The sequence below is a fragment of the Panthera tigris genome, chromosome C2 (assembly GCF_018350195.1).
Source record: "Panthera tigris isolate Pti1 chromosome C2, P.tigris_Pti1_mat1.1, whole genome shotgun sequence".
Taxonomy (NCBI): Eukaryota; Metazoa; Chordata; class Mammalia; order Carnivora; family Felidae; genus Panthera; species Panthera tigris.
Window position 1 is genome coordinate 77161962 of NC_056668.1, and position 26203 is coordinate 77188164.

Here is a 26203-nt window from a genome sequence, read left to right on the forward strand (position 1 = left end):
GTTTTGTTTGATTTGGAATTGTAGAGCTCGATTAGGAATTAAGGTAAGCACAGGGACAGAGCTATTAAGGAAATTGGAAGGGAACAGAGAGTCCTGGAATGTGGCAACTCCTGCTCGGTTTTAAATGTAAGTTAAATATTAATTTTTCTAAAAAAAAAACAAACAAAAAACACCTCTCCGTCCATGGAGGACTTTTTTTTTTCTTATTGTGATAGATTGTTGGTGGTTTGCCTTTCACATTAACTTATTTGGAGGAAAAAAAAAAAAAGTCTTCAGATGATCCTATTTGTGTAATAAAAAAAGTATTCCAAACAGCTCCCTTGTCGCCAGCATCAACAGCAGCTGAACAGGGTTGGGTTGTTGCATAGTGAGAATTATTCCTTTCATTTTAAAGGAATCAAAAATGTTTGGGGCAAGCAAGAGCCCCGGTTACACATGATCAAAACAAACTACTATGAGATTTGCTTACGGAAAGTGTTGATTAAGTCTGCTGCTGAAGTCTGAGTACACTTTTCATTGTACCATAAGGATTTTGCAGGAAAGAGAGAAGTCAGCTTTGAAAAATTGAGCTGATTTGGGGAAAATAAGAAGCGTTTGAAGATCTCCTTTTTTCCTGAATTCCTTCCTGCTGGGGGTTTCCTAAAGCAAGTGGGTACAATAATACTGTCAACTTGTAAACAGAAGTCAAAAGGAAATTCAAGCTTCTGTCAAGATTCATTCCAAATATAATAAAAAAGGAAGTGATGGAATCCCTTTTAAGGCTTTTGGATGGATTCTGTTGTGCTCTGGCTGTCCTCTGAATTGTAAGGAATGGGGAACAAAAGCAAAATTGCTCTCTACCAGTGCCCATCTCAGCAGAAACCCCAACATCTGTCACTTCCAATGGGTCCCTTTTCCACCTCTTCATTTTTTCTTACTTTCATGCATTTTTGTTTCTTTTCCCTTTTTAAAAAATTCACAAAGCTACTATCATCCAGTGTCCCAGACATGCAGCAGGCATGTTTTACTTTGTCAATATATCAAATGAATCCTGCTGTTCCCGCCACTGCCTAGGTATGTGACCCATGGGCCTAAGTTTCCTCATTCATAATGTAAGGAAACTGAGTAAGATTTGCTGTGCTTAAGCCATGTTCTAGCCCACGGTTTCTCAACTTGTGCACTGTTGATACATTAGGGTGGGTAATTCTTGTTGTAGGAGGCTCTCCTGGTCATCATGAAATAGTTAGCACCGCACCCTGCCTCTACCCATTAGAAGCCGGGTGTACAACTGTACTCTTCCATAGTTGTGACAACAATGTCTCCTTGGGGATGGGGGAACAGCACTAACTAAATAGGAGGTTCTCCAACTTTGGTGGATCTAGAACTCCTGGGGGACCTGGTAGAAACATTAAGGTCCATACATGATTCCACTTCAAAAAGCCAGGGCCTCTGTGTCTTTTACTAGTTTTTGGATACACAACGAAATTTGAGAATCACTCTCCATAAGAAATTGTATTAACGAAGTGATTCTCAAAGTATAATCCTTGCACAAAAAGCCTCAGGAACTTATTAGGGTTCAAGGAAGGAAGGAAAGAACCAATCACCAAGGGACTTGTTAGAAATACACATTTTGGAGCCCCATCCCAGTCTTAATGAGTCCAAAACTCTGACATGGGACCCAGTTGTCGAAGATATGACGCAGGTAAAGGGAAAGTGCATTCTTGGCACACCCAAGACATTCCAGAGTGTGAGAGACCCAGAGAGGACTGCCTTCCTCAACACACGTTGATGCCATCAGTTAGAGCCTTGCCTGGTATCATTTTCTCCATCTTACATGGCTCTTATCCCAATATGGTCGTGAACATTTGTTGTGATCCAGCCTTAAAGGGGAGATTAGAATGTCCTTCTGGGGGAACAGATATCTGAGGATATGAGGACTGGCACTTCTCAGATTCATGAATCCTCCATGGCACCTGGAGTCCTGACCCATGGGCTTACTCTTTGGGCTATGTCATTGACACTAGGCTGGTAGTTCTCAATCTTGGATTCATCTTAGAATCACTTAGGAAACTTAAAAAAAAAAAAAATCTCAATGCTGAGGCCATACCCCAGACCAATTAAATCAGAATCTCTCTGAGTGAGAGACAATTATCAGCTTTTTTGTCTTTTCAGTTGATTCCAACGTTCAAGCACCTCTGAGATGTCAATTAATGCTTTCTATAAAGACACACAGGGTTTTTACAGAGGGAGATAAAAGCAGAAGGATATGCAGAAGATTCGAAAGCACTTGCTCAGATTTGGGGATCAGGAGGAAGTTTGCTATGGCTACAGACCCTAAGCTTTTGACTCTGTGCCAGTTCTTCTCTACGGTTTTCCAAGATTCTTCTACCAGAAGCCACCTTTGCAGGATCTTCATTTCTACACTACTTTGACTAGAATCTAACATGTACCACATTCTACCTTGTATTATAGTGCCATATATTAAGTTTGTGTCCTGTACAACATTGTGAGCTTTCAGGAATAAGACCCCTGGCTTATGCATCCGCCGTTTTCCCCAGAATACCGAATTGAGAGCAGGCATCCAAAGACAGGAGTTTAATGGACATTTATAAAATGACGTGGGAATGACATGGAACCTAAGGATGATCTATAGCAAAGCCTCCTGGCACTTTGTCCCCAGCCACACAGCAAGACTGCCTCACCTAGTGTGCTTCAAAACCTCCCACAAGCGCACTGATTAACTCTGGACTCTGAGTCTTATCTGAAAAGAGAGTCAATCCCTAGAGAAAAAGTCTGGGCGGGTGACCCAAGTGCAAATTCTGGCATACTGAACATTTAAAGCATTCAGTACACACTCAGCTCCAAACTGGAGCTTTTCCATCAGTGGAATGAGCCAGAATGAGAGAGGTTTGGTAGAGAAAAATAATAACAGCATGATTCTTTGGGGCGCCTCGGAATTACAAAGGCAAGGCTGTTCACGGTCGGAGTGGTCAAACCCAGCAAGATGAATGAAGGAAGGACCATAAAATTCTGGCAACCTCCTCAGCAGAGTGGGGATTCCACACACAAGACTTGTTTTTTTTGAAGATTCATTAACTAGATGATACATGTGGTTCTTTCCCATCACCCTTCCCTCTTGCTCACCATCTCAGTGGCGGAGGAGACTTCGGAGACATTGCCACAGGCACTAGGAGAACACAGGAATGTCTTCAGGAGGCAGGTTGGAGTCAAGGGTCCAGTGAGTAAGCTCTCTGGAATCTTTGGAGAGTTTGGAGCCAACAAACAGGAAAGAGGGGAACACCTTGATTCAGAAGGTATTTATGAGAGAGGAGAAGCAGAGGAACAGGAAAGCCCCCAGCTAAAGTGTATTGGAGTCTGGCAACCAGACCTTTCTTTCAGCTTTCTCATTCCTAGATGGATGCTCATGGCTTAAGTCCTGGGGGTACGGTACTGGAAGTTTAAACTGCCTCTTTGTTCAACTCCTACAATAAGAATTTCTATTTGAAAACGATTGGCTGTGTTGGGACATTTGCCTGTTGCAGAAGATGAGGAAGCTGAGGCTTGATTGCACAAGATACACGGGTGGTACACTAACAGGCAGAATGTTAAGGACGGCTTCGCCTTTCCAATGGTCCTCTAGGTCCCGTGATACCACCTGAGCACAGAAAGTGGGCTATTTGGCTCCTCCCTTGCCCCCACCCCCGCTCCAAGGCAGACCACACACCCACGCAAAGTGGGATGAAAAGGCAAGGGACGGACCCTCCCTAAGGGAAGGCGCAGGAAACTCGGATTCCATTGACCCAAGGTTGAGTCCTCCCTTTGCCTTTTCACACTTCTGTAAACTTGAACGCATGCCTTTCTCCTCAAGCCTCCGCACCTGGGCCAGTTGGTCCCCTGGTGCTTTCCTCCCAGCCTGAGATGGAGCTTCAGTGCTTCCCCTGAATGTGACGGGCTCTGCCAACTGCGAGGCCATGCACCAATTCCAGAAGAGGATTGGAGTCCTAACCTAAGCCGGGGTTTCCTCCACTCTAAAAAGGGAGCATTCCCATCCATTCTGCAACGCAGAAGGGAGCCCACGTGGAAAGCACCGGTCTCGGACCGGCCCCTAGCGGCGCCCGCTCCCCGGCTGGCACTGGGCGGTGCGGCACCTGGCCTGCGGACGGCGGCGGCCGGGGCCTGCAGGGCGCGCGCTGAGCGCCGGCGAGCGGCTCGCGGAGGCTCGGGCAGCAGGAGGAGCGTGTGAGCTGTGGGCGTCCCTTTAAGAGCGGCCGGCCGACCCGGCCTCCGCCTCTCAGTCGGCGGAGCGCCGGCGGCCACCTGGGGCTTGCGGGGCAGCAGGATCGCGGCGGGGCCGGCGCTCTCACCGCGGAGGTGGGAGACGGGGCCCTGACGCCAGGTGCCGGAGCCGTCTGTGAGCGTGGCCGTCCCGCGCCTCTCCGCGCCGGAGGATGCGGGAGCGCATCTGGGCGCCGCTGCCGCTGCTGCCGCTGCTGCTGCTGCTGCTCCCGCCGCCACTGTGGGGCGGCCCCCCGGACAGCCCGCGCCCGGAGGCGCAGCGCGAGCCCGGGCCTCTGCAGCCCTTCGACCTGCTCTACGCCAGCGGCGTGGCCGCCTACTACAGCGAGGACTACGAACAAGCGGTGCGCGACTTGGAAGCGGCGCTGCGCAGCCACCGGCGTCTGCGGGAGGTCCGCGCGCGCTGCGCCCGCCACTGCGCCGCGCGCCGCCCGCTCGCGTCCCCCGGCGCGGGCCCCGCGGCCGAGCTGCCCTTCTTCCGCGCGCTGCTGGAGCGGGCGCGCTGCTATCGCAGCTGCCAGACCCAGCGCCTCGGGGGCCCCGCGTCCCGCCACCGCGTCAGCGAGGATGTGCGCAGCGACTTCCAGCGCAGAGTGCCCTACAACTACCTGCAGCGGGCCTACATCAAGGTACCCAGAGCGCGCACCTAACGCCCCCTGCGGCTCCGGGACGCTCTCTCGAGCCCTCCCCCACGGCCCCTGTCCCTTGGCCGGCGCTCTCTGCTCCTTAACCTTTCTGCCCGCGTCTCCTTTTGCCTGTCTGTCTTCTGTTTGTGCATCTAGGTATCTGGTGGCCCAGGGTGTGTCACCAACACTAGATGAACCCGGCGCAAGCCATTAGCTCCACTGGCATCAACTTGTCTCTCCAAAAGAGGACAGCATTGATACGATGAGGTTTAAAGGACCCGTCCCAAGCTAAGTTTTGAGACTTTGGCACAGCTGGGTCTAGTATAAGGTCTTCCCTCCCTTCGTTTCTTGATCCAACCTCACCCCCATTTCTCTTGTCTCCACTCACTCATCCCTCGTGTACACCTAGTCTGCAGCTTTTCTCTGAAGTTTAAAAGAAAACGACCTCAGAACAACAGAGTTAAAAGTTGCCTTGCTCTGAAACAAATTTCTTTTCTTCTATTTCCCCCTGCACCTACAAAGCAGTAAAGATCAAAAGTTAAAGAGCAGGTACGGAAGAGGTGAATCTGTGTGAGGCAATCTGACTAAAAGTATCTACCCAAAGTGCTGACTTACTCTCCTTTTACAGAGGGCTTCTGATTTCTGGAGGTAAGCACTGGAGTGAGTTATTTGACGTCAGATGCCCAGCACTCTCCTTTGGGTTTTATTTGTGTGTATTCAACCTGCCTGAAGTTAGTGTCGGCAGCATACGGTGTATGTGGGCATTTTATCCACATCCGCAATTTTGACGATCTGTCTGGATGCTTCAGCAGAGAATTTAGTCTATTTCTGGACACCATCCATGACACTCTGAACTTATACTTTTCTCCTCCGTCCCCCACTTTCTGGCTTTTTATGTCAAGGTGTCAGTGTCTCTTCTACACCTGTTGAAGTGACAGCTTTGTGGGTTGGCCCTTACTGTTAGCCGGTAGACCAGGCTGAATTTCTAGGGTGGCAAAAATACACACCATGTACATCCATGTGAACACCATCCCACAAGGTCTGTGCTCTTGTGGGAAGGGCTCTCTGGAGATTTGCAGTTGTTTGTGGAGTTCAGGAAATCACAACTGAGACTACCAGTGCTATGGCTAAGGGGCTGGAGTCCACTAGACTAATATCTTGGGTAAGAAATAAGGATAAAGCCTGAATCCTTTCCAAGATTTGTCTTCTGCTTGCTTGTGCTTCTTGATGAATTTGCTAAAGCATGCATGAAGTATAAATCTGCTTTCTTTCGGATGAATGGCATGATTTTTGGTGGTCTTAGAGAAATCAGTCAATAGCAGAGAGGGAAGAGACCTTAAGTACCTGACAGCTGAAGATAAACTGAGCCAGTTCCCAGAATAGAACGTGTGGGTGGTCCAGTTTGGTCCCCATAGCACAGTCTTCCCAGGAATCTCAGATGTGAGGTTGGCAGTCCCGCTGATACTTCTGTCACACACCTCGGGGAGATTTTCCTGAAGGAATGCGTACTCGTCTCCAGTCCTAGAAAAATAAATAACCACGAGGTAACTTTTGAAATGTCGGTTTCTTTGGTTCTCCAATGAAGCCTGCATCGCTGTTAATGTCACATTTAGCAGTCATTCTGCTTCAGTCTCCTGGCTGGAGGGTCAAAATGGTGAAGCTATAGGTTTGACACGCCTCACATTTTTGCGGTGAATTGATCATAGGAATCAGCTACTCCTGGGCACCTCTGTGGGTGAACTGTTGGGTGTGACGGATCAACCAACAAAGTTTAAGACGTTCTCTCAAGAAAATGAACCCGTGTGCTAATTTCTGTTTTATTAGCAGTGTTTCTGAGAACGGAACACGTATCTTCTCCCTATTCACCTCTACTCTAATAAGCAAAGTTTCTTGGATCTACATAACTGATAATCTCTTGGGGAGATATTTGTGTTTCTTTGGAGATTCATTTTTGATGGCTGGAGTTTGTAGGGGTGTCTCTGTGAATGTGTAATAAGGTGTAACATGGTTCCTCCCTCCCTTCTCCCAAGAACTCCACAAGTTCAGTCTCTGCTTGGCTTCCTGGGAATTTTAATCATAAACACATGCACGCACGCACGCATGCACCCATGCATGCAGACGCCATCCTTTGAGAGTAAAACAAAACTCTCAAATAATAACAAAGTATGCTCAGGCTCTGACAAGTGTGGGTCCAGAAGTGCTTACTCGCTGATGATAGAATGAGGAGTTCTCTGCATGTGCCTGGATATGAGCGTGGCCCTTCATGTTGTTGAATTATTTTTGACTTCAGTGAACCAGACTGCACTTGAAAAGGAGAGTCCCGGGCCAGACTGAATTCAATGGCAAGTTCACAACCAGAATTTGAGAACCATGAAGCCTATAATATAGTCAGAACTAGTGGGCTTCCTAGAGATAAGGGAGTACCGTTCTTCTCAGTTCAGGATTTACCAACTATAGAAGCTCTCAGGAGCTGCTGTTCCTCTACCATATCCCAGCTGGTGAGCCACTGATGGAAGCAGATTTTTTATACCAGTATGTTGGAGAGGAAGATGGGTTGAGAATTGCAAAATCTGAGTCCCATGAAGTCCAATTTCTCATTTCACAGCTGGGGAAAGGGAGAACCCGAGAGGGAAAGGGGCCCACATAAGTGTTACATATTTAATGGCAGAGGCAATAGGATTTGATGAAATGAGCACAGGACTGAGAATCAGGAGTCTGGGCTTTGTGGATAACTAATGCCCATGCCTGTGCTATGCCTGCTGCCCGCTGGGGTCGCCTTAGGTCCCCCGGCATCCTACAGTCCCCAGGGCTATCCTTCTGCCAGATTTGGACAGCTCCAGGGATGAGTAGGTCCTTGTCCTGTGGTATAACAGACACTCACTGCATTTATCTTAAGCGCTGCTCTGTAGAATGTTCCTTAAGAACTGGCATGTTGGGAATTTGTCTGGACAGCTATGAGGCAGTAGTCCCACTTGGTATCTAGCCACACCTTTTTGTTTAAATGCAGGGTGAGACTCTTCAAACTTTGATTTTTATCATTTCAGATTGTTAGATACGACTCATCAGTCATAGCCCAAAGCCTAACATAGAACTTTCATTATAGTATTCCCTGCTCAGAAACCTTTAGTGGCTTCCCCTTGCTGCCTTATAAAGCCCACATAGTTGAATCCAGTATCCATAGCCCGGCTCCCCCCTAACCTTCCTGGTCCTATATTCCCCTCTCTGCCTCCTTCCAGCTAGAGGGGGCAATGGATGTTTTGTGTATTTGATACTTTTGCACATCTGGGCTTTGTTTATTCTCTAGGTGGTGGGTAGGTTCTAGAATGGGATAGATCTGGAATTGAACTTTTAGTTCCTCAGTCTTTGGCTGCTTGACTGTGAGAAAATTATGTAAACTTTCTGAGCTTTGCTTTTCCCATCTGCAACATGGGGAAATAATAGGACTTATCTGATTGGTTTAGGCTAGGTTTAAGAGAAGATTTAGGTAAAGTGTCCTATTTCTCACTAAACACTGGAGATATAACATAATAAGAATAAACATATAAACATAGAAGAAATAAACATACTTCTTCTTCTTACTAGTTTAATAGTAGATTTTTCCTTCTTCTGTGCATGTTCGAATGGTAATTATCCTAACACAAATATACCTCTTTCTCTGAGGCCCTCCTTCCTTCTATCTGGAGCTCCCAAGAGAACACAGTTTCTCCTTCCTTTGAATGTCCACAGCAAAGAATTTCTCCCTCTCATAGCATGTTTTATTTTTAGCTTTGTTTTCTGAGAAATTCCTTTATTTGCCTGTCACTTATGTGAGCTTCTTGACATCAAGAACTGTCTTAGTCATTTTTGCATCTCCTAAAGTGGGAGTTTCTAGATCTGGATGATTATTAGGTGGATGATTATTAATCATACAGGCATTAAAATATGATTTAAAATTAGAAATTTAGGTATAATAGATCTCACTTGAGTCCTCAGCTTCTGTATCCCCCTCAAATATCAAAAACAGAGTGCAGTAGCAATAAACCCTCAGTGTATGTTTGTTGAATGATAATAGCTTGGTTTCTTGTGTAGAGATACTGTTGAGAAAGATCTTCCTATGGCAACCGGAGGTATCCTCATACTAGTTATTTGGTTTCTTGGCTGGTCAGTTGCAGCAGAAACTTACAGAAAGACTGCAGATTCCTTGACTTCTCACTTTTTTCTGCTTGTGAGTTCTGGCTAGTGTTGCAAACCTCAGTGTCTTTTTCCTCCATCTTTTTTTTTTTCCCCCTAATTTAATTATTACTTAAAGCTGTGCTTCAGAAAATCTTTGACACATTGTGCCTGCTTTATGTATATTTGTTGAATGTAAACAAACGTAAGAGAGATACTTTTTTCCCCTTATCTCTGTGCTTTATATTCAGAATACTTTGACAGTAGCTGTTTTTCTCCCACTGTTCCCAGCCTTTGAATAAAAAACAAAAACAAAAAGCAAAAGACCAGTGCTGCTTATTTATTTTTTTAACTTAAAAAAAGCTTGCCCCTGCATGTTTTGTTTCTGAGTTGGTGCTTTGGGCCATTTGACCTTTGTTTTTCTTCTCAGGATTAAAGGGGGGTTGGGGGGAAACGGAAATAGCAGTTAAGTTAGGCAATCCTATCTCCCTCCTGGAGTCATCTCTTGACCATAATCTATTTTATTAGGGGTTTCTAGAAAAGAAAAAAAAAGTAAACCCAAGGAACTTTCTTAATCTGCTTTATCAACTTCTTTCTCTTTCTAGATGAATGCCTTAACAAAACAAAACAAACAAAAAATGGAAAGCCTAGGTCACGACTGCTAGTTATTTCTGAACTGTTACTTCGGAATAGAAACCTTTTTTGTGTCCCTTTTTCAAAACTTTTTTAGCTCTATGTAGACAGTGTACATTTTTCCCCCAAATTATTTCAAATAGGAAGTTAACTTTATGTCTTCTTGAAATAGCTGTTCTGAAATTGCCCTAGTGATTATTTCCTCAAGGATATGGCTTTTTTTTTTTTTTTTTTTTTTTTTTTTTTTTTTTTTTTTGTTACAACTGGGCCTTTTTTGTGCCTGAATCATCAAAATCCACTAGTAGAATCTTTGTGTCCCACTTCTTAGGGAGGAAACCTTGGAGATTCTTTGCCTAGGAGCTTTTCAGTCCTATGAGCCAAGGAATCAGAATCTCAGTTGTCTCCACTGGGGGCTTGTCCATTTGGGGCCTCCCAAATGGAGCTCAAGTCTTTATTAGTCATCCATTGCGATTACAAATAGGAAGTGCCACAGAGGCTTTAATATTCAGCTTGATGAGAGCAGGAACTGCTTATAAGTTTTTCTCCTCTCCTAGTCTGGTGAATCAGGGATTCCTTTACAGGTTTTAATAAAGGAAAACAATACACTGCTTGTCTCTCTTCACAGATTCCATCTCTGAGAATCAAATAAATGTATTCTGTCACTAATATCGTTAGCTCCCTGATAATTTCCAGAGGGATAGCGGTGTGGAATTCCTCTGGGAATGTTTAATAAAATGTCAGCTTGCTTCATGGATGGGGCTTGATATATTCTGAAAGATGGCTGGGTTCACCTAAAACAAGAAGTCCTGGGATTCGCTGTAATAATGGTTCTTCTGTATTGCCGAGGAATTGAGTAAACAGGATTTCTTAGAATCACATACAGATCTTAGAGCTGGGGGGGAGAGAGAGAGAGAGAGAGAGAGAAGTATTTTGCTCAAGAAATGTGGTCTAGCAAGGGCGACAAGTGAAAATGGTTGCAACTATAACGATGCTATAGCTTGAAGGATCCTCAGTGATCATGAAGTCTGTCCCTGTCACTTACTAGCTGATGACACTGGCCTCAGAGTTTCCATGACAATTCGAGGAGGGTCACTAGGTGAAGCTGAGTTCAAAATGTAGGTGTTCTACTTTCTGGCCAGTGCTTTTCCCAGACTCTATGCAGTGGCCATGGCTACCTTCTGAAGGACTGTCTGGTGAATCAGTGGTGTGGCGGAGGTCTGCAGGGGACCTGTTGCCTTCGGAGACAGAGCAGACACAAGGCAGAGCTTCCTGAACTGCCCTGCCCACCCTGCATTTTCATTCACATGATGCATAAGCCACTCAGCCAAGAGTCATAGTTGTCTGGTGGAAAATTTTGCATTTCTCATTAGGAAAAATAATTTCTCCTGTCTTTTTTTCCATTCAGCTTTTCTCCTATAATTCTTGTTCTGTCCTTTTATCCATCCCTCCTTTCCTGCCGTCTGACTTCCTAGCTATGTAATTTCCATGAGGCCTAGCCCTCATTTGCCAAATGGCCCAAACACATCTTTAAAAAATGATTTGGTATGCTTTAGTGCTGGAGTGTAAGATTTTTGGTTTTCAGGATGGAAGAAGGTTGCAGACCATTGTCAGAAGAAGCTGGTCTCACTTGACCACACCCCTTTCTGCTTTACTTTGCTTTCTATACTCACTTCTCTCTTTCTTCCTCTCCTCCCTGATTCCTGGTCCCATTGGTGATCCACACAGTGCAATTACATGTGAAAAGGAGAGGGTTGAGGGGGTCGACAAAGGAGAGAGAAAAGCAGGTAGTGGTAGAAGCAATGTCAGATTTCTGGCTCTCATGAAATGAAGGCCATAAGAGCTTCTTGTTTAATTTCGTATACAGACATAGGTATCTACTTCTGTGAGACTTCTTTTAATGTCCCTTTTCCCCATATGCCTTGTGCAAGACTTGGACATATGTTGGGAAGATGTTCCCCTCCCCTCCCAGCTCCCCATCTTTCTGCAGCTGCTAACTACCACATTCATGGAACATCAGTGTTCCAACCATCTCATTTCACAGATGGGAAAATAAAGCCTGAAGGAGAATCAAGTTGTCCAAACTCATCCAGCAATTTAATGGAAAATCCAGGATTAGAATTCAAGAACCCTGAGTCCCACCTTTGTGACATTGCAGATGACCACTTTGTTTATAAGGCTCACCCTAAAAACACAAACTAAACCCAATTTAAATGAAACGCATTATTTGCTAAATGGAAATAAACCCTGAAGATAAAAGCTACCTTATACGATGCTATTCCCTGAGCTACTATTCTGCCCACTTTGGGAAAAACTCAGGAATAGGAACCTGGGTTATTGCTGTTCCCCAGTAAGCCTGATGAAAATGAATGAGGCGAAGAATCTTCTTTGGAAGAGAAATGAAAGAGTAGAGCCAGAGAGAGGGAGATCCAAGATGTCAGATTTTCCAGAAGTGTAGGGGTATCAGAATGATCCTACTGGAATTCATTATCTGCAAATAGTGGATTTCAGTTTTTGGACAAGTAATGGGATACTCCTGAGGACTGCAGCGTAATTATACTGGAACTCAGGAAGGGACTGGAGAAAAGCAAGAGATAGAATGAAATAAACAAATCCAAAGCAAAACAGAGGAACTGTTAACAAACCCTCAATCACAGAAATGTTAAATGAGCCAATTTTGATTTATTTTTCCTGCTTCACTGCTAAATTTTTAGCTTTTACTCTGCCAAGATCAAGAGGCTTGCATGAAGAAATCAACACATAATTAGGACTCCAGACACAGTGAATTACCTTAAAACCAGATTTGGCTGTTTTTAAAAGAATGACCTCAAATTATAGTATCAAAGACTAATCCGGAAGACCTTACTAATTATTTCCCCACTGAAGCAAGAGCTGTTTCTTAATAATAGTTTTTAGATTGAATCCAGGATCAACAATCAGAATTTGATTCTAGAATATGGCATTTAGAAAAGTCACCAGGGACAGAGACTTTCATAGTCAATCATTGTTTCCATACGATTACCGAGGACTCAATTATACGGTGAAGTCTACATGCTTTCAGGTCAGTAGGCCTTAAGCTGGAGTGTCCAAATTTTTGCTTATTGATATTTTGGGATGAATTATTCTCTGTTGTGATGGGCTGTCCTGTACACGTTATGATGGTTACCAGCATGTCTGGTCTATACCCACTTTATAGCAGTAGCCACACCTTCAGCCCCACTCCAAGCTGTGACAACAAAAAATGTCTTCAGACATTTCAAAATGTTTCTTGGGTGTCAAAATCACCACACATGGGAATCACTGATTTAAATATTTAGGCATATTTAAGATAACTGGACATCACGTTTAGACAAGTATAAATCAAGTTTTTGACAATATATTCTAGATAGCAATGTGCTTACTGATGAACCATGATATTTATGCAAATGTTTGGCTGTAATGTGACACCTTTTATAAGGGGAAACCCATTGGAAGTTGGAAGTGGAGCTTCATTCTCCAAGATGCAGATCCCTGGGCTCATGTCCTATAGCTGGTCCTCCTTTGTGGGTGCGCTAAGTTAGCTTGTATGAAAGCCTGGGGGATCTGGCTTCTGTCTACTTCCACTTGTCAACTGAATGTGATAGGGCAGGTTACTTTAGCAATACAAACTAACACTCTTGGTTCTAAACTTCAGACTCCAGAACCAACTTACATCTCTTTCAACTTGGAATGTAACCAAACTCAATCATGTAAAAGTTACCCACTGCAACTGTTAGTTTTCTTGGGGTTAGCTCTGTGTCATATGTAATCTTAGAAAACAGCTTGACTCGAACCCTAAACACCCACTTATAGAAGCCTAAAAGTAGGGAATATAAATAAAAGGGTTTCAGAGGAAAGAAAAAATGACAAAGAGATTGAGAGAGAGAGAGAGTCAGAGGGTATCTCAGTCTATTTGGGTGCTATCACAGAACCCACAGGCTGGGTGGCTTATAAACAGCAAACATTTATCCCTCACAGTTCTGGAGGCTGTGAGGCCAAGATTATGGCACCTGTAGATTTCAGGGTCTGATGAGAGTCCTGCTTTGCTGTAACCTCATGTGGCAGAAGGGGCCAGGAAGCTTTCTAGGGCCTCTTTTATAAGGTCCCCAATCCCATACATAAGAGCTTTGCCTTCACAACCTAATCACCTCCTAGATGCCCACCTCCCAATGCTATCACCTAGGGGACTAGGTTTCAGCATATGAATATCAGGGGGACACAAGCATTCTGACCCTACCAAAGAGAGATACAGAAATAGAGGGAGAACGATGGAGAGATGATAGAAACAAGGAAAGTGAAGGCAATGAAATCAAAGGCCAGGCAAGGTCCCATGTGTATAAGGAGGTTTCATGAAGCAACACGTGGGTGTCACACTCTGACATCCATGTCTGTCATAAAGCCAATCATTCAGAAGCAGATGTTGGTCATTCTGAAAGCCCTCCAATGCCACAGGCCTGTTCTCAGTAGAGACGTTTCTGCTTTGAGAACGCCTGGGGTAGGAGAGCCACTCAGTTTCCTCCGTGAAACAGAGAAGGAAGGAATCCTTTTGGGGGAGATTGTATATGCACAGCACTGAATATTCACCAAGTGATATGATCCCCCTCCAATAAATAAATAAATGCCACAGGAAACCAAACAAAAAAGAGATTCTTAGTAAAAATGTTCCCTTTTAATTTATATTAAACTACACTGCTTTCCCAATCAGCAATTAAAGAATTTTCTGAGCACTTTTAGGGGTAACATTCTCTTTTGGGAATGTGAAGATGAATAAAGCATTTCTTCTACCTTCAAATAGGTTCATTGAAGGAAACTCCTATGAGATTATGTGGACGCTGTTCAGGGATGTTCTGTATCCACGTGATGGAATTAAGTATGAAAAAAAGACATGTCTTAAAGATTTGTAGTATATGAGGAATGCCCTTTAGAAAATGCTGGTAATTTTAAACTTTGAGATAGGAAAACAGGACTAAAAAAGAAAAACTTTTGGAAGCAGAGATGGTGGAAAAGCCGAAGAATTAATCAAGAGTGCAGGTTGTTTTAAGAGTACATTTGCTCTATCGTATGTTTGAGGCTTAAAAAAAAAATCAATATATGGTAAGATATGAAATGCTACCTTTTAGGAAATTTTACTGATAATTAGAGTTACAAAATATACTGCCTCAAAGCTCAGTCCAAGTGAATTGTGGTTTCAGTGACTTTTAGTTTGTTGAGGGAAATGCCATTTTGCTGCTTCAGGTTTCTTTGAAATCGTAGGAGTAGCTCAATCTTTCCTTTTATGGCATGCCTGGTTACTCACCATCTCTGTGACTCTGCGTCCATCTCTGTGAAAAGATAATAAAATTACCTTAAAAAAAAAACTCCACAGAAATCACACATTTGGACTGAGCTTTGAAGCAGTATGTTTTATAATTCTTAGTAATTATAAATATTATTGATTTACTATTACTGTGTTTCAGGTATTATGCTAAAAGCCTTAAAAAATTTTCCCATCAAATTCTCGTAACAACCCTAAGATACAGATCTTAGTACAGCTGACCCTTGAACAACACAGGGGTTAAAGGCACCAACCCCCACACAGTTGAAACTCCACATACAACTTTTGATCCCCCAACAATGTAACTGTTAATAACTTACACTTGACCTGAAGCATCACTGATAGCATAAACAGTCCATCAACACATATTTTGTATGTTTACATGTGTCATCTACTGTATTCTTATGTAAAGGAAGCTAGAGGAAAGGAAATGTTAGTAAGGAAATTAGAAGGAAGAGGAAATACATTTACAGTCTGTGCTGTATTTCCTGAAAAAAAAATCTGTGTGTAAGTGGACCCATACAGCTCAAACCAATGTTGATCATTGATCATTTAATTGTCATTTAATTGGTAATTTAATTGTCATTTTGCTATAGGGACACTGAAGCTTAAAAGGTTAAATAATATGTCTGAGATTGGGGCGCCTGGGTGACTCAGTCGGCTAAGCATCTGACTTTGACTCAGGTCATGATCTCATGGTTTGGTTTGTGAGTTCGAGCCCCGCATCAGACTATGTGCTGATGGCTCAGAGCCTGGAGCCTGCTTCGTATTCTGTCTCCTTCTCTCTGTGCCCCTCCCTGACTCATGCTTTCTCTCTGTCTCAAAAATAAATACAAAAACAAAACAAACAAACAAAAATAAAAAAACAAAATAAAAATCAAAAATATGTCTGAGATCATACAGCTAGTACGACATAACGAGGCAAAATCTGAACACAGGTTTTTCTGATGACAAAGCCAGAGTTCTCAATTACTTCTCATGGCTTACATTTTGACATCAAACAGACCTGTATTCAAAAAGTCCTCTCTTTTATGCATTGTAGGACCTTCTCAAAGCTCACCTGTATGAACCTGAGTTTCTTTTCTTTTTTCTTTTCTTTTCTTTTCTTTTCTTTTCTTTTCTTTTCTTTTCTTTTCTTTTCTTCTCTTCTCTTCTCTTTTCTTTTCTTTTTTTTCTTTTCTTTTACTTTCCTTGCTTTTCCTTGCCTTTCCTTGCTTTCCTTTCCTTTCCTTTCCTTTCCTTTCCTTTCCTTTCCTTTCCTTTCTCTTTTCTTCTTTTCTTTTTTAAGTTAATTTATTTATTTTGAGAGAGAGAACAAAGTGGGGGGGGGCAGAGAGAGAGAATCCCAAGTGGGCTCCATGCTGATGCAAGGCTCGAACTCATGAACTGTGAGATTGATGAGGGACCAGAAGGCAAGTTGAGAGCCAAACACAAATTAGCACAGCCCTTCACCTGCCTCTCCCCCTTCCAAGGTGGGATATGTGTGACATTCCTCAGGCACTCTTGGCTGCCCAAGAACAAAAGGACAGAGAACAAATGGTTAAAGTGAGAGTCTCCATCAGTTTACACATATTTTAGTAATATTACAAGAAAAGGGCTTTATTATCAATAGCTTAATCTCCAGGAACTCCCTACTGTCTTAATGATAATGCTTTGCTAGAGGGGAAAACAACCTTAGTTTGACAATAGCCAGGCCTCCAGTAATCTGTGAGTCTTCTTTAGCATATGGAAATCCCTTTAAGAAACTCCCTCTTGACTTTACCTCCCTCCCCCCAACTCCATAGTACATAACCACTCTTCACAACCCCAGTGCAGCTCTTCCTGCCAATGGATCCTTTCCCCGGGCTTTAATAAAATCACCTTTTTGCACAAAAGATGTCTTTAAGAATTCTTTCTTGGCCATCATCTTCAAACCACCACCACTCTTCCAAAATTCCATCAAGATCATGACCTGAGCCGAAATCAAGAGTTGGTTGCTCAACCAATTAAACCACCCAGGCACCCCTGAACCCGAGTTCTGTCTGGCAAATGGAAGTAGTCATACCTACTCTACTGGGTTCTTGTGAGAAGTTTTTAAAGAAAAGTTTGTGGGCTCACCTAGGTTGGCACTGACAGAAAAGTACTTATTTGGGGTGCCTGGATGGCTCAGTTGGTTGAGTGTCTGACACCCTGATTTTGGCTTAGGTTGTGATCCCAGGTTTGTGGGATGGAGCCCTGCCTTGGGCTCTGTGCTGAGCAGAGAGGCTGCTTCAGATTCTCTCTCTCTTTCCTTCTGCTCTCTCCCCTACTCATGCTCTCTCTCTCTCAGGGAAAAAAAGAAAGAAAGAAAGAAAGAAAGAAAGAAAGAAAGAAAGAAAGAAAGAAAGAAAGAAAGAAAAGAAGAGAAAAGGGAAAAGAAAAGAAAAGAAAAAAGAAAAAAAAGAGAGAGAGGGGGAAAAAAGTACTCATTCTTTGTCTTTGAGTGTCTGGGCAGAGGACAAACTTGTGAAGGAAGGTGAAAGGCAAAGGGAAAGTTAAACCAACATATCATGATCAACTGAGAAGATAATTACATGTGCAGAAGGTAGAGAAAAGCTTAGAGACTCAAAAAAACCAGAACCTGACATGCTCAATTTGAGCTACTGGCTTCAAGTTCAATTCTCTGTACAATGGAGCACAGACTTACCAGCCTCCTTTCACCATTGGGCTAAAACAAAAAACATCTTCTTACTGGGCACTTGGGATTGTGTTGCAAAAAGTCCTTTTGCTTTCTTCCCCACTATGTTTTCTGACTCTCTGATTTCACAATTTCCTTGAGATTGTGGCCTCTTCTTTGTATTTTCCCAAAAAAATGGACTCTGTTCAAACACATTCCAAACTTTCTCTGTTTCCTATTAGTAGATAAAATCTCTTCCCACAGAACAACACATCTTGGGAATTTTAAACCCCTTTAAGCCTCTTCCCCACCCTGGTCTTGAGTATCCCTGGGGGATGGCCTAGGTTTGGGAATCAAGAAACATCTCTTTATCATAGACACCAGTGATTTAGACAGCTTCTTATATAACAGTCAGGTAAATGGGCGAGTAGCTCAAATAACAAAGTAGAGGGTAATTAGTCTAGGATCAAATAATTCAGGCTCTGTCCCTGGTTTTATCACTAATGTTTCTCTCTAGGCCTTAAGGTGTCCTTTTGGCCAAGGGAAACACTGGACCAGAGGGCTTAATAAGAGCCCATTTATCTCTGCCAGCCAGAGATTCTAAAATACTTTAGTGGACTGGTACAGCGATTCAACCATCTACCTGTGGAAAAGAAAAAAGTGATGAGATTATAATGGAATAAAAAGTAGAATGAGATAAAAGGCATTTGAAAGGTCACAAGAAAAGAAGTACTTCCAGTGTGTCTGATGCTGGTCCTCACATTTGGATAGTCAATCATTGCAAAGGAGAACTTGAAAGAAGGTTGCACTAATATTCATTTAGTGGTAGCTTAAGAGGTATTAGATAAACTTGGGCATGTGCAGGAAAGACAAAGAGATAGAAGACTCAAAACTATGTTTTATAAAAGTTGAAATAGGGATGAAGAGACTAAAGAAACAAGGTTTTAAAAAGATCATTACCTGAGACAATTAATTATTCTTGATCTTTATGGCATTGAGGAACTGAACAATTGAGACCAACTAACAGAAGTTACAGAGAACAAAGATCTCGTCTCAAACACAGAAGACTTTTCCTAATACTAAGAGGTACTTAGATATAATTGGGAACCCCAGAAGAAGGTGTTTGAAAATGAGTCTGACAAATGCTTCACAGGGAGGCTGCATTTAAATTTCAAGCACAAAACTGATATTGAGATAGATAAGATTTAACATTTTTTTTTACAATCCAGAGTTAATAAGACTCCATGATCTTATGAAATGAAAATCTGTCTTGTACCCTCAGATGCGGGAATCATTAAGTACTTTTTTATTAGGAAAGTCCTACAGCTCTCTCTCTGTCCTGCTTCTTCATTCTGGTTAAAATAATCTTAGACCAGGGTCACCAGCACATTCTCTGTAAATAGTTTACAGAAATGTGAAAAAGTAAAAAGAGAGAAAAAACAAAACAAAACAAAACAAAAAAAACCCAAAACACAGTACCAAGCCTTAAAACCCTCACGGGAACACACACTCATGGAATATTTAGCAGTAACAATATCCACATGTATAATCCACATCAGTCCTCTGGTTTCTGAGGACTGTGTCTCCGAGGTAACATCTGAAAAGGATTGAGTCGCGGTTACAGAGTACCACTGAAAGTTTTAAGTTGGATGTAATACAATGGATCAAAACATCCATGCTTAAGAATGGAAGGTGGGGTATACCTCTCTTAGCAAGTGCATCACCATATACTCAAACCCAATTTCATTTACACAGTCTTTGCACTGCTATTTTTTTTTCTTAATGTCTATTTATTTTTGAGAGAAAACGCAAGCAGGGGAGGGAGAAAGGATTCTAAGCAGGCTCTGCGCTGACAGCAGCAAGCCTGATGTGTGGCCCAAACTCACAAGCCCATGAGATCATAACCTGAGCCAAAGTCAGAAGCTCAACCCCAGGAGCCCCTGCACTGCTATTCTTATTTGTGTCACTTCTGTGCTATCCAGAGACCGGTCTGAAAACCTGGCCTTATTCCACACTATAGTTTCAGTGCTTAAACCTTTGCCAGTGTTATTCCTGGTCAGTTTCCTATGGAGGTTTTTAGGGGGTCTGCCCAGGACTTCATATTTAAGAATATTTAACATCCTTTAAAGGATTTTATATTTATAGAATTTTATATTTTATAGATTTTATATTTATAGAATTCATAAATATTTATAGAATCCCTTTATCTGCCTCCCTCCTCCCTGAAATTTCTGCCTTACTCTCTAGATGGGAACAAGAGCCATGGCTGCTTCTCCTGGGGAAGACGGGAGTGGAGGTCCAGGCCTTCTGCTCAACCAGCTGACCATGGTTTTTTCCCTTGTGTTTGGCTGGAGCAGGACACTTACTGTCAGAATCCTTTCTATTCTGTTATGACTAGCTTGTCTGGTCCTTTAATTAGAGAGAACATGCTTTGGGGGGCCTTTTTCGTATACCACCATTGGTATTACCATATTGTAGGCTTCTCCAGAGTCCTATCTGAGATATCTGGGAGACAAAAAGAAAATCCAGAACATTCACTATTATGTTGGAATCCACCTAGCTAGTCCATCTCCTTCATGCCACCTTTCAGTCTTCCTGTCTTTGTCTGTTGTAGTATGTCCAGAGTTTTTAGGTGTGCTTCAAAGGAGGTCTAGGGAGAAATGAGTTTATTCTATCTTGTTCAGGACTAGAAGTCTCCATGCAGACTCTTTAAATTATCTTTAAATTATGAAGATGATGATGATGATGATGATGAATACAATTTGGAGTGGACGTAATTTCAAAACTCTGGCAGAGCTATTACCAATGCTTTACTGCAAGAAGCTACAGAAAAGTCCTTCTGATCTCTAACAAAAGTCTCAGTCACGCTTCTCTCTCCAACACTAAACCAAACCTACGTAAATCAACTGGATTTTGCCACTGTTCATTGTTAACAGTATTCTTTCCTACTCCTGATTTAAAAAGTCCTGCTTATAAAAAAGTCCCAACACTTTTGCTGAGTTGCCACTAGCCTGCCCTTTCATTTGTTTATGGACCCATAGAGGAGACCCCTCTGGAACACCATGATGTAACTCTTCACAGATACATAAATATTTGATAATCCTGGTTCATCTTTCCAATAGGACACATAATAAAGATTTGCCTACTAGGTTATACATGGGAAACCAATTTACATAGGACTTAAGAAAGAAAAATGTTCCTAAATGATGATTCCCTTTTCTCTTTCCTATTGTCCTAGAATAAATATTACATTACCATAATTAATACCTCTTTCATTCTACAGATTATTACATGTGAGTCTTTGACCTGACATTGATGCATAGCTGATATCACTACTTGATTCTTTGTACTTGGTCCAACCTTATAAGTCATTTTAAGATTAATAACATGAAAAAAAAGATTAATAACATGAAAGTTATTAGGTGTGATACTAGTTATTGGTTATTGGGTGTGATACTTTGGAAATAATGCTAGAGGAAGGTGTTAGAATATTGTGGCTCTAATTATAATATGCCACTAAGTCTGTGTGGCTATATGATGATGTACTTCCCTTGTCTTGGTCTCAGTTTCTTCATTTATAAAATGAGGTGGCATGCCTGAGTGGCTCAGTGACTCTTGGTTTGAGCTCAGGTCATGATCCCAGGGTTGTGGGATCGAGCCCCACATCAGGCTCCGTGATGAGTGTGGAAGCTACTTGAGATATTCTCTCTCTCTCTCTCTCTCTCTCTCTCTCTCTCTCTCTTTCCCTCTGCCCCTCTCTAGTGCTCACACACTCTAAAAATAAAATAAAATGAAATAAAATAAAATAAAATAAAATAAAAGGCAGAATATTTCCTCCTATTAAAAAAGTCATTAACTGTTATTAAATTGTGAAACTTTTAGCAACTGAGTTGTTTGCTCCTTGATTTGGTCATTATAAATCCTAACATTTTACCCTCAGGATGAAAAATTTTGATGTTTAGTCATGAAAATGGTAGGTCTTGGCAACATAAAATGCTGAATATATTAGAAAGGAAAGTCAAATGTGTAAGCCCTCTGGCATCCTAGAAATAGGCCTTTGTGAGTCCTGAAAAAATACTTTGACCTTATCACTCAGTTCAGTTGTAACTTCAGTGTTAGAAACAAACAAACAAACAAACAAACAAACAAACAAAAAAAGTTGTATTTGCTACACAGTTCTATAGACTTCCCTCTGAAATTTTGTACGCTAATAGTTAAGATTCAATTTTATTTATAATTTTCAGTTGATTAGTAGCACGAGATTAACTCTACCCTAGTGTCATTTAAAACCTTAAATGGCACACAGTCTGACTATAAAGCAGTAGACAGATTCCACAGATCCCTGAGAAAGACTTTAACATCTTTGAAACTCAGTTTCCCTTTATGTAAAATGGGAAATGGGGATATCACTAATATTATTCTATTTGTGGAACAGATTTACTTTTATGGTTGAGTAAAGTATTTTGAAAATGTTCAAGTTCTATACAAATGTACCAGCAAGGTCATTATTTATTCGTAAAAGAATATATACAGTTTATAAAATTGTTTTAATATATACATATTATATAAATATAATTATATAATATATATTTATATAATTATATAAATATAATTAACCACATTGAATTGCCCATTTTTACTTGGACAATGGCAGTATCATACTGGTCATAAAGCTCAATAATATGGCCTAAAAGTATTTTTCCAAATGCTTTCAAGCTTATATAAATCAAATGTGCATAGTGTGGACATAAGAGAACATATGTAGAGATTTGTTTTCGTCCTTGCAATTATTAAGATCTCTGACTTCCTTTAATACATTCCAGACCCATGCATGCCTTTACCCCTGGGGGGTGGGGAGTGGGGAGTGGAAGCTTTTGCTTAAAACAATACTTGGAGCAGGAATAGTTTGATAAGGTCAGTGGCTAGAATATTTACAGCTTCTTGTTTTGAATTCTTATGATAACATTAGCTCCCAAAGACTATCTGGCAATGTGTGGGAGAGCTAGCAGCAATAAGAATTGGGCCTTCAAGTGAGACTTCTAGATGTGATACATGAAGTAGAAAGAAATGAAAGAATGTGAGCTTGTGAGTGTGGTCTCCTTGGCCCTATAGTATAGTAAGTGTGTGTGTGTGTGTGTGTGTATTTGTGTGTGTGTGTGTGTGTGTGTGTGTGTTGGGGGGGGATCATTAATTATCAGATCAATAACTGTCATGATCCTAGAGCTGAAGTTATTTCAGTGCTGTGCCTTCTTAGGTTTTTTTTTTTGTTTGTTTGTTTGTTTGTTTGTTTGTTTTTATCAATAGCTTGTTTGTTTTATGGGTTGTTCCCTTCTTGGCTTTTTTCTGGAACTGTGTGTGAGAAACCAGCATCATTATCAGAGCAATTCCTTCCTTGAAGTCATGCAAAATATCAGTGACAGAGTCAGGACACGCGTGATAGGTAGGTTGCAGTGCTTAACTTCCTGATCTGGTTGTCATTGCTTTTGAGTGGTGAGGACTACCAGGGAAATGAAGAGAATTGCCTCTCCTGTTTGCATCATGCCCGGAAATTGATGAAGTACATTCACACACATGTCTTCACTTTTTCGTGGGAGCCATGTGAGAAAGCCCAGATTCTCTGGTCTGTCCAGTCAGACGCTGAGAGAATGGCAGTGTGACTCAGTAGAGGCTGTCTCACTCCAAGGCCAGTGTTCTTGTGCCAGCATATCACAGCTGCTGTCTGTTCAGATTTGAAGCATTCTTTGTAGCCACAAAGCTATAAACTCTAATTAAAGTTTCCATTCCAAGGCTCTCATGATGGCATTCTTCTGTGTCTTTATCTTTTCTGATATGTAGTATTTCCAAGCTAAAAAGACTATAATTCAGTCATTTGCCTCTCTCTTTAATATATGGGAGCTTTTGGCCCCTGTTGGGTGTCTGTACTCACTGATCTATGACAACATGAGAGGGGCTGGGTGTGAGAATGCTCTTTCCAGCCAGAAGCTAGCACGATGGCACAAATGAATGTCAGATCACCGAAAGTTTTTCCCATCAGAGATGGAATCCACACCGCCCTCCTTGTTTCTTGAGCCCTGTGGGTAATACTCCCAATTGTCCATTTCATATAAATGAAATCATAGTTATATAGAACTAAATTAATTGGCCAGTTCTTGGTGTATATTTTTGTTCCATTTCTGAACATTCTATTTGTGCTTCATATAAGCACTGATATACAGTGTTAGATCCCATTCTCTGATCAGCGATAGGGCTATAGGATTTTTGGAATCTAAGATGGTACATTGAAAGAGATGGTTTACAATTACATGTGTTTTTATTGTTGTTGTTTTGTTTTTTCTTTTGCCCTTTATTCTATATTTACATGTCTTTCCCTTGAATTGTAGAGTGAGGATTATAACTTGTTTTTGTTTTCAGTTTTCCCCTAAGTTGACATATCTTCATGGACTTAGCCCTCTCTTATTGTTGCCACTATGTGGCCCAAGAGAAATTTCAACTTAAATCTCAGCTCTTAAACTTTTGGGTGGGATTTGTTCTTTCATATTGGGAAATTATAAACAATATGTTGAACACTGTATCATTCTGTGGAGTAATGCTTACTATTTTATAGACTTTGAGAGAGTTTGTCTTTGAGACACAACTATTTATTTATTTACGTAATCTCTACATCCAGCATAGGGTTTGAACTCATGACCCTGAGATTCAGAGCTGCATGCTCTACTGAGTGAGCCAGCCAGGTGGCTGCGACACAGTTCAACTTCTAGCTCCTGTGTATATCTTTATAGCTTTGGGCAATTTATTTACTGTATTTATGAATCAGTTTTATCATCTAGCAAATGAGCTAATAATAAATCTGGGTTTTTTGATCTGAATGAACAACTTCTAGAAGTATAATGAGTATTAAGTGAGCTAATTCATATAAAGTGCTTAAATATGCCCAGCAAGTCATAAGCATGAAGCACATGTTAGCTTTTCTGTTAAAACTAATGGATCACACTTTGAGAAATACTGATTCTATTCTTTTAGTAAGTTTTCACACTTGTAATATTGATTAGGTTTGGCCTGGGTGGTAGAATTGGCTTGATATAACCAAACAATCATGGTGGATATATTGTGCATCCAAGTGCAACCAAAATATTTGTAATATCCGGGATGTTGACCTTGAGTCAACCTTTCCAAGGCCACCGTTGTCCCAGTGTTTATGGAACCGTGCCTGGGTCCCGTGGAAATTGCAGGGAAAATGTGAATCAGTGGACTGTTTTGCTTGGCTGCTAAATTTGGCTTACTGTTTCATAAATTAGGACATATCTGTCTAGAATGGTTCTTGTTGCCACCAGTAACCAGGGTCACAGAATTGAAGGACATCAGATATGCAAGAGAAACGGAAAATAAGTTCCCAAAGTAATGTTTTCTGCAAGAATCCCAAGGCGAGTGGCAGTGCTGAAGAAAGCTAAATAGGAAATGTAGCTTGAGGCTTGAGATTTCCTGCTTTTAACTCAAAACGGATGTGGATATAGACGTGAGGATGTGGTCCATGATTTTGCTTTGCTGGGTGGAAGGAATAGCATCAGTATTAGATTGTTGATTAGCATTTTTGGTAATGTATGTAGTCCTAGAGTTGCAGGCAATAGAACAGAAATTAATCTTCCAGATCAGCTCATTCTCAATTCTGGTTATACAGTATACTGGATTGTTAGCCATTGCTCTGTATCAATGTTTGTGAAACTCTCAGAATTAACCTAAATTCTTTGGTTTATGCTACGTAGCACCATGTTTCTTCTTAAGTAGAGATGATAATGGAGAAAGAATATGAGATTTTTTATCATGTAAAAGGAAACATAAATAACATTGGGATCTTTCAGTGAAGTACATATATATATATATATATATACACACATATATAAGTATATATATATTTATATATATATGTATACTTATAATGTTTAATCATATATAAACTTATAATATTTAATATTCAGTTGTCCTGGAATTATCATTAAAGATGATTATGGTGAGTTTTGCCAAACTTAAACAGAAGCCATGACTTTTCAATTATTTTCTGTGTATCTACTATTTATTCTGGTGACATGGTGTTAAACTAAACCAAAACAAAGACAGGCACTCCTTTTGTACAGCTGCTTACTTTAACTTCCATACTCTGTCACATTCTAACCAATGCCACTACTGATCCCCCTCCTGGCTCCTGGACATCTTCTTTGAAGACTTCAGCTTCCAGTTCATGAGGCTTTGGCATGGTCCTGGCTTTTTGTTCGCTTTCCAACTACCAACCTCTGCGAATTCAACAACCATGAGGACATTGGTTTGACAGCTTCCCTTTAATCTGCTCAAATTTCTGTATCTGATTTTGCCCTGACTAGTTATCTAGTATTTCAGAAATTCCCTTGATGCCCCCCCCTCCTATATTTATTTACTATTCTGTCCAAATCATCTCCAAGGCTAGCCTCTTTATTCACTTGTATAGAGGCAGATGGGCATTTGCATTACAATAAAGATTGACTGTCTCTCTTTTCCTTAACTTTCCCTCTTGTCAAGCTTTGCAAT

At 41.4% G+C, this 26203-nt stretch overlaps 1 protein-coding gene across 1 annotated transcript in view; it reads left to right on the plus strand.

Annotated features, from left to right (window-relative positions):
* Nucleotides 1-4285: 4285 nt before the first annotated feature.
* P3H2 (prolyl 3-hydroxylase 2) overlaps nt 4286-26203 on the plus strand; it is a 148823-nt gene continuing 126905 nt past the window's right edge. The window contains exon 1 of the mRNA XM_007083551.2: nt 4286-4904. Coding sequence (XP_007083613.2) covers nt 4428-4904 — 477 coding nt within the window. The 5' untranslated portion in view covers nt 4286-4427. The remainder of the gene's footprint in view (nt 4905-26203) is intronic.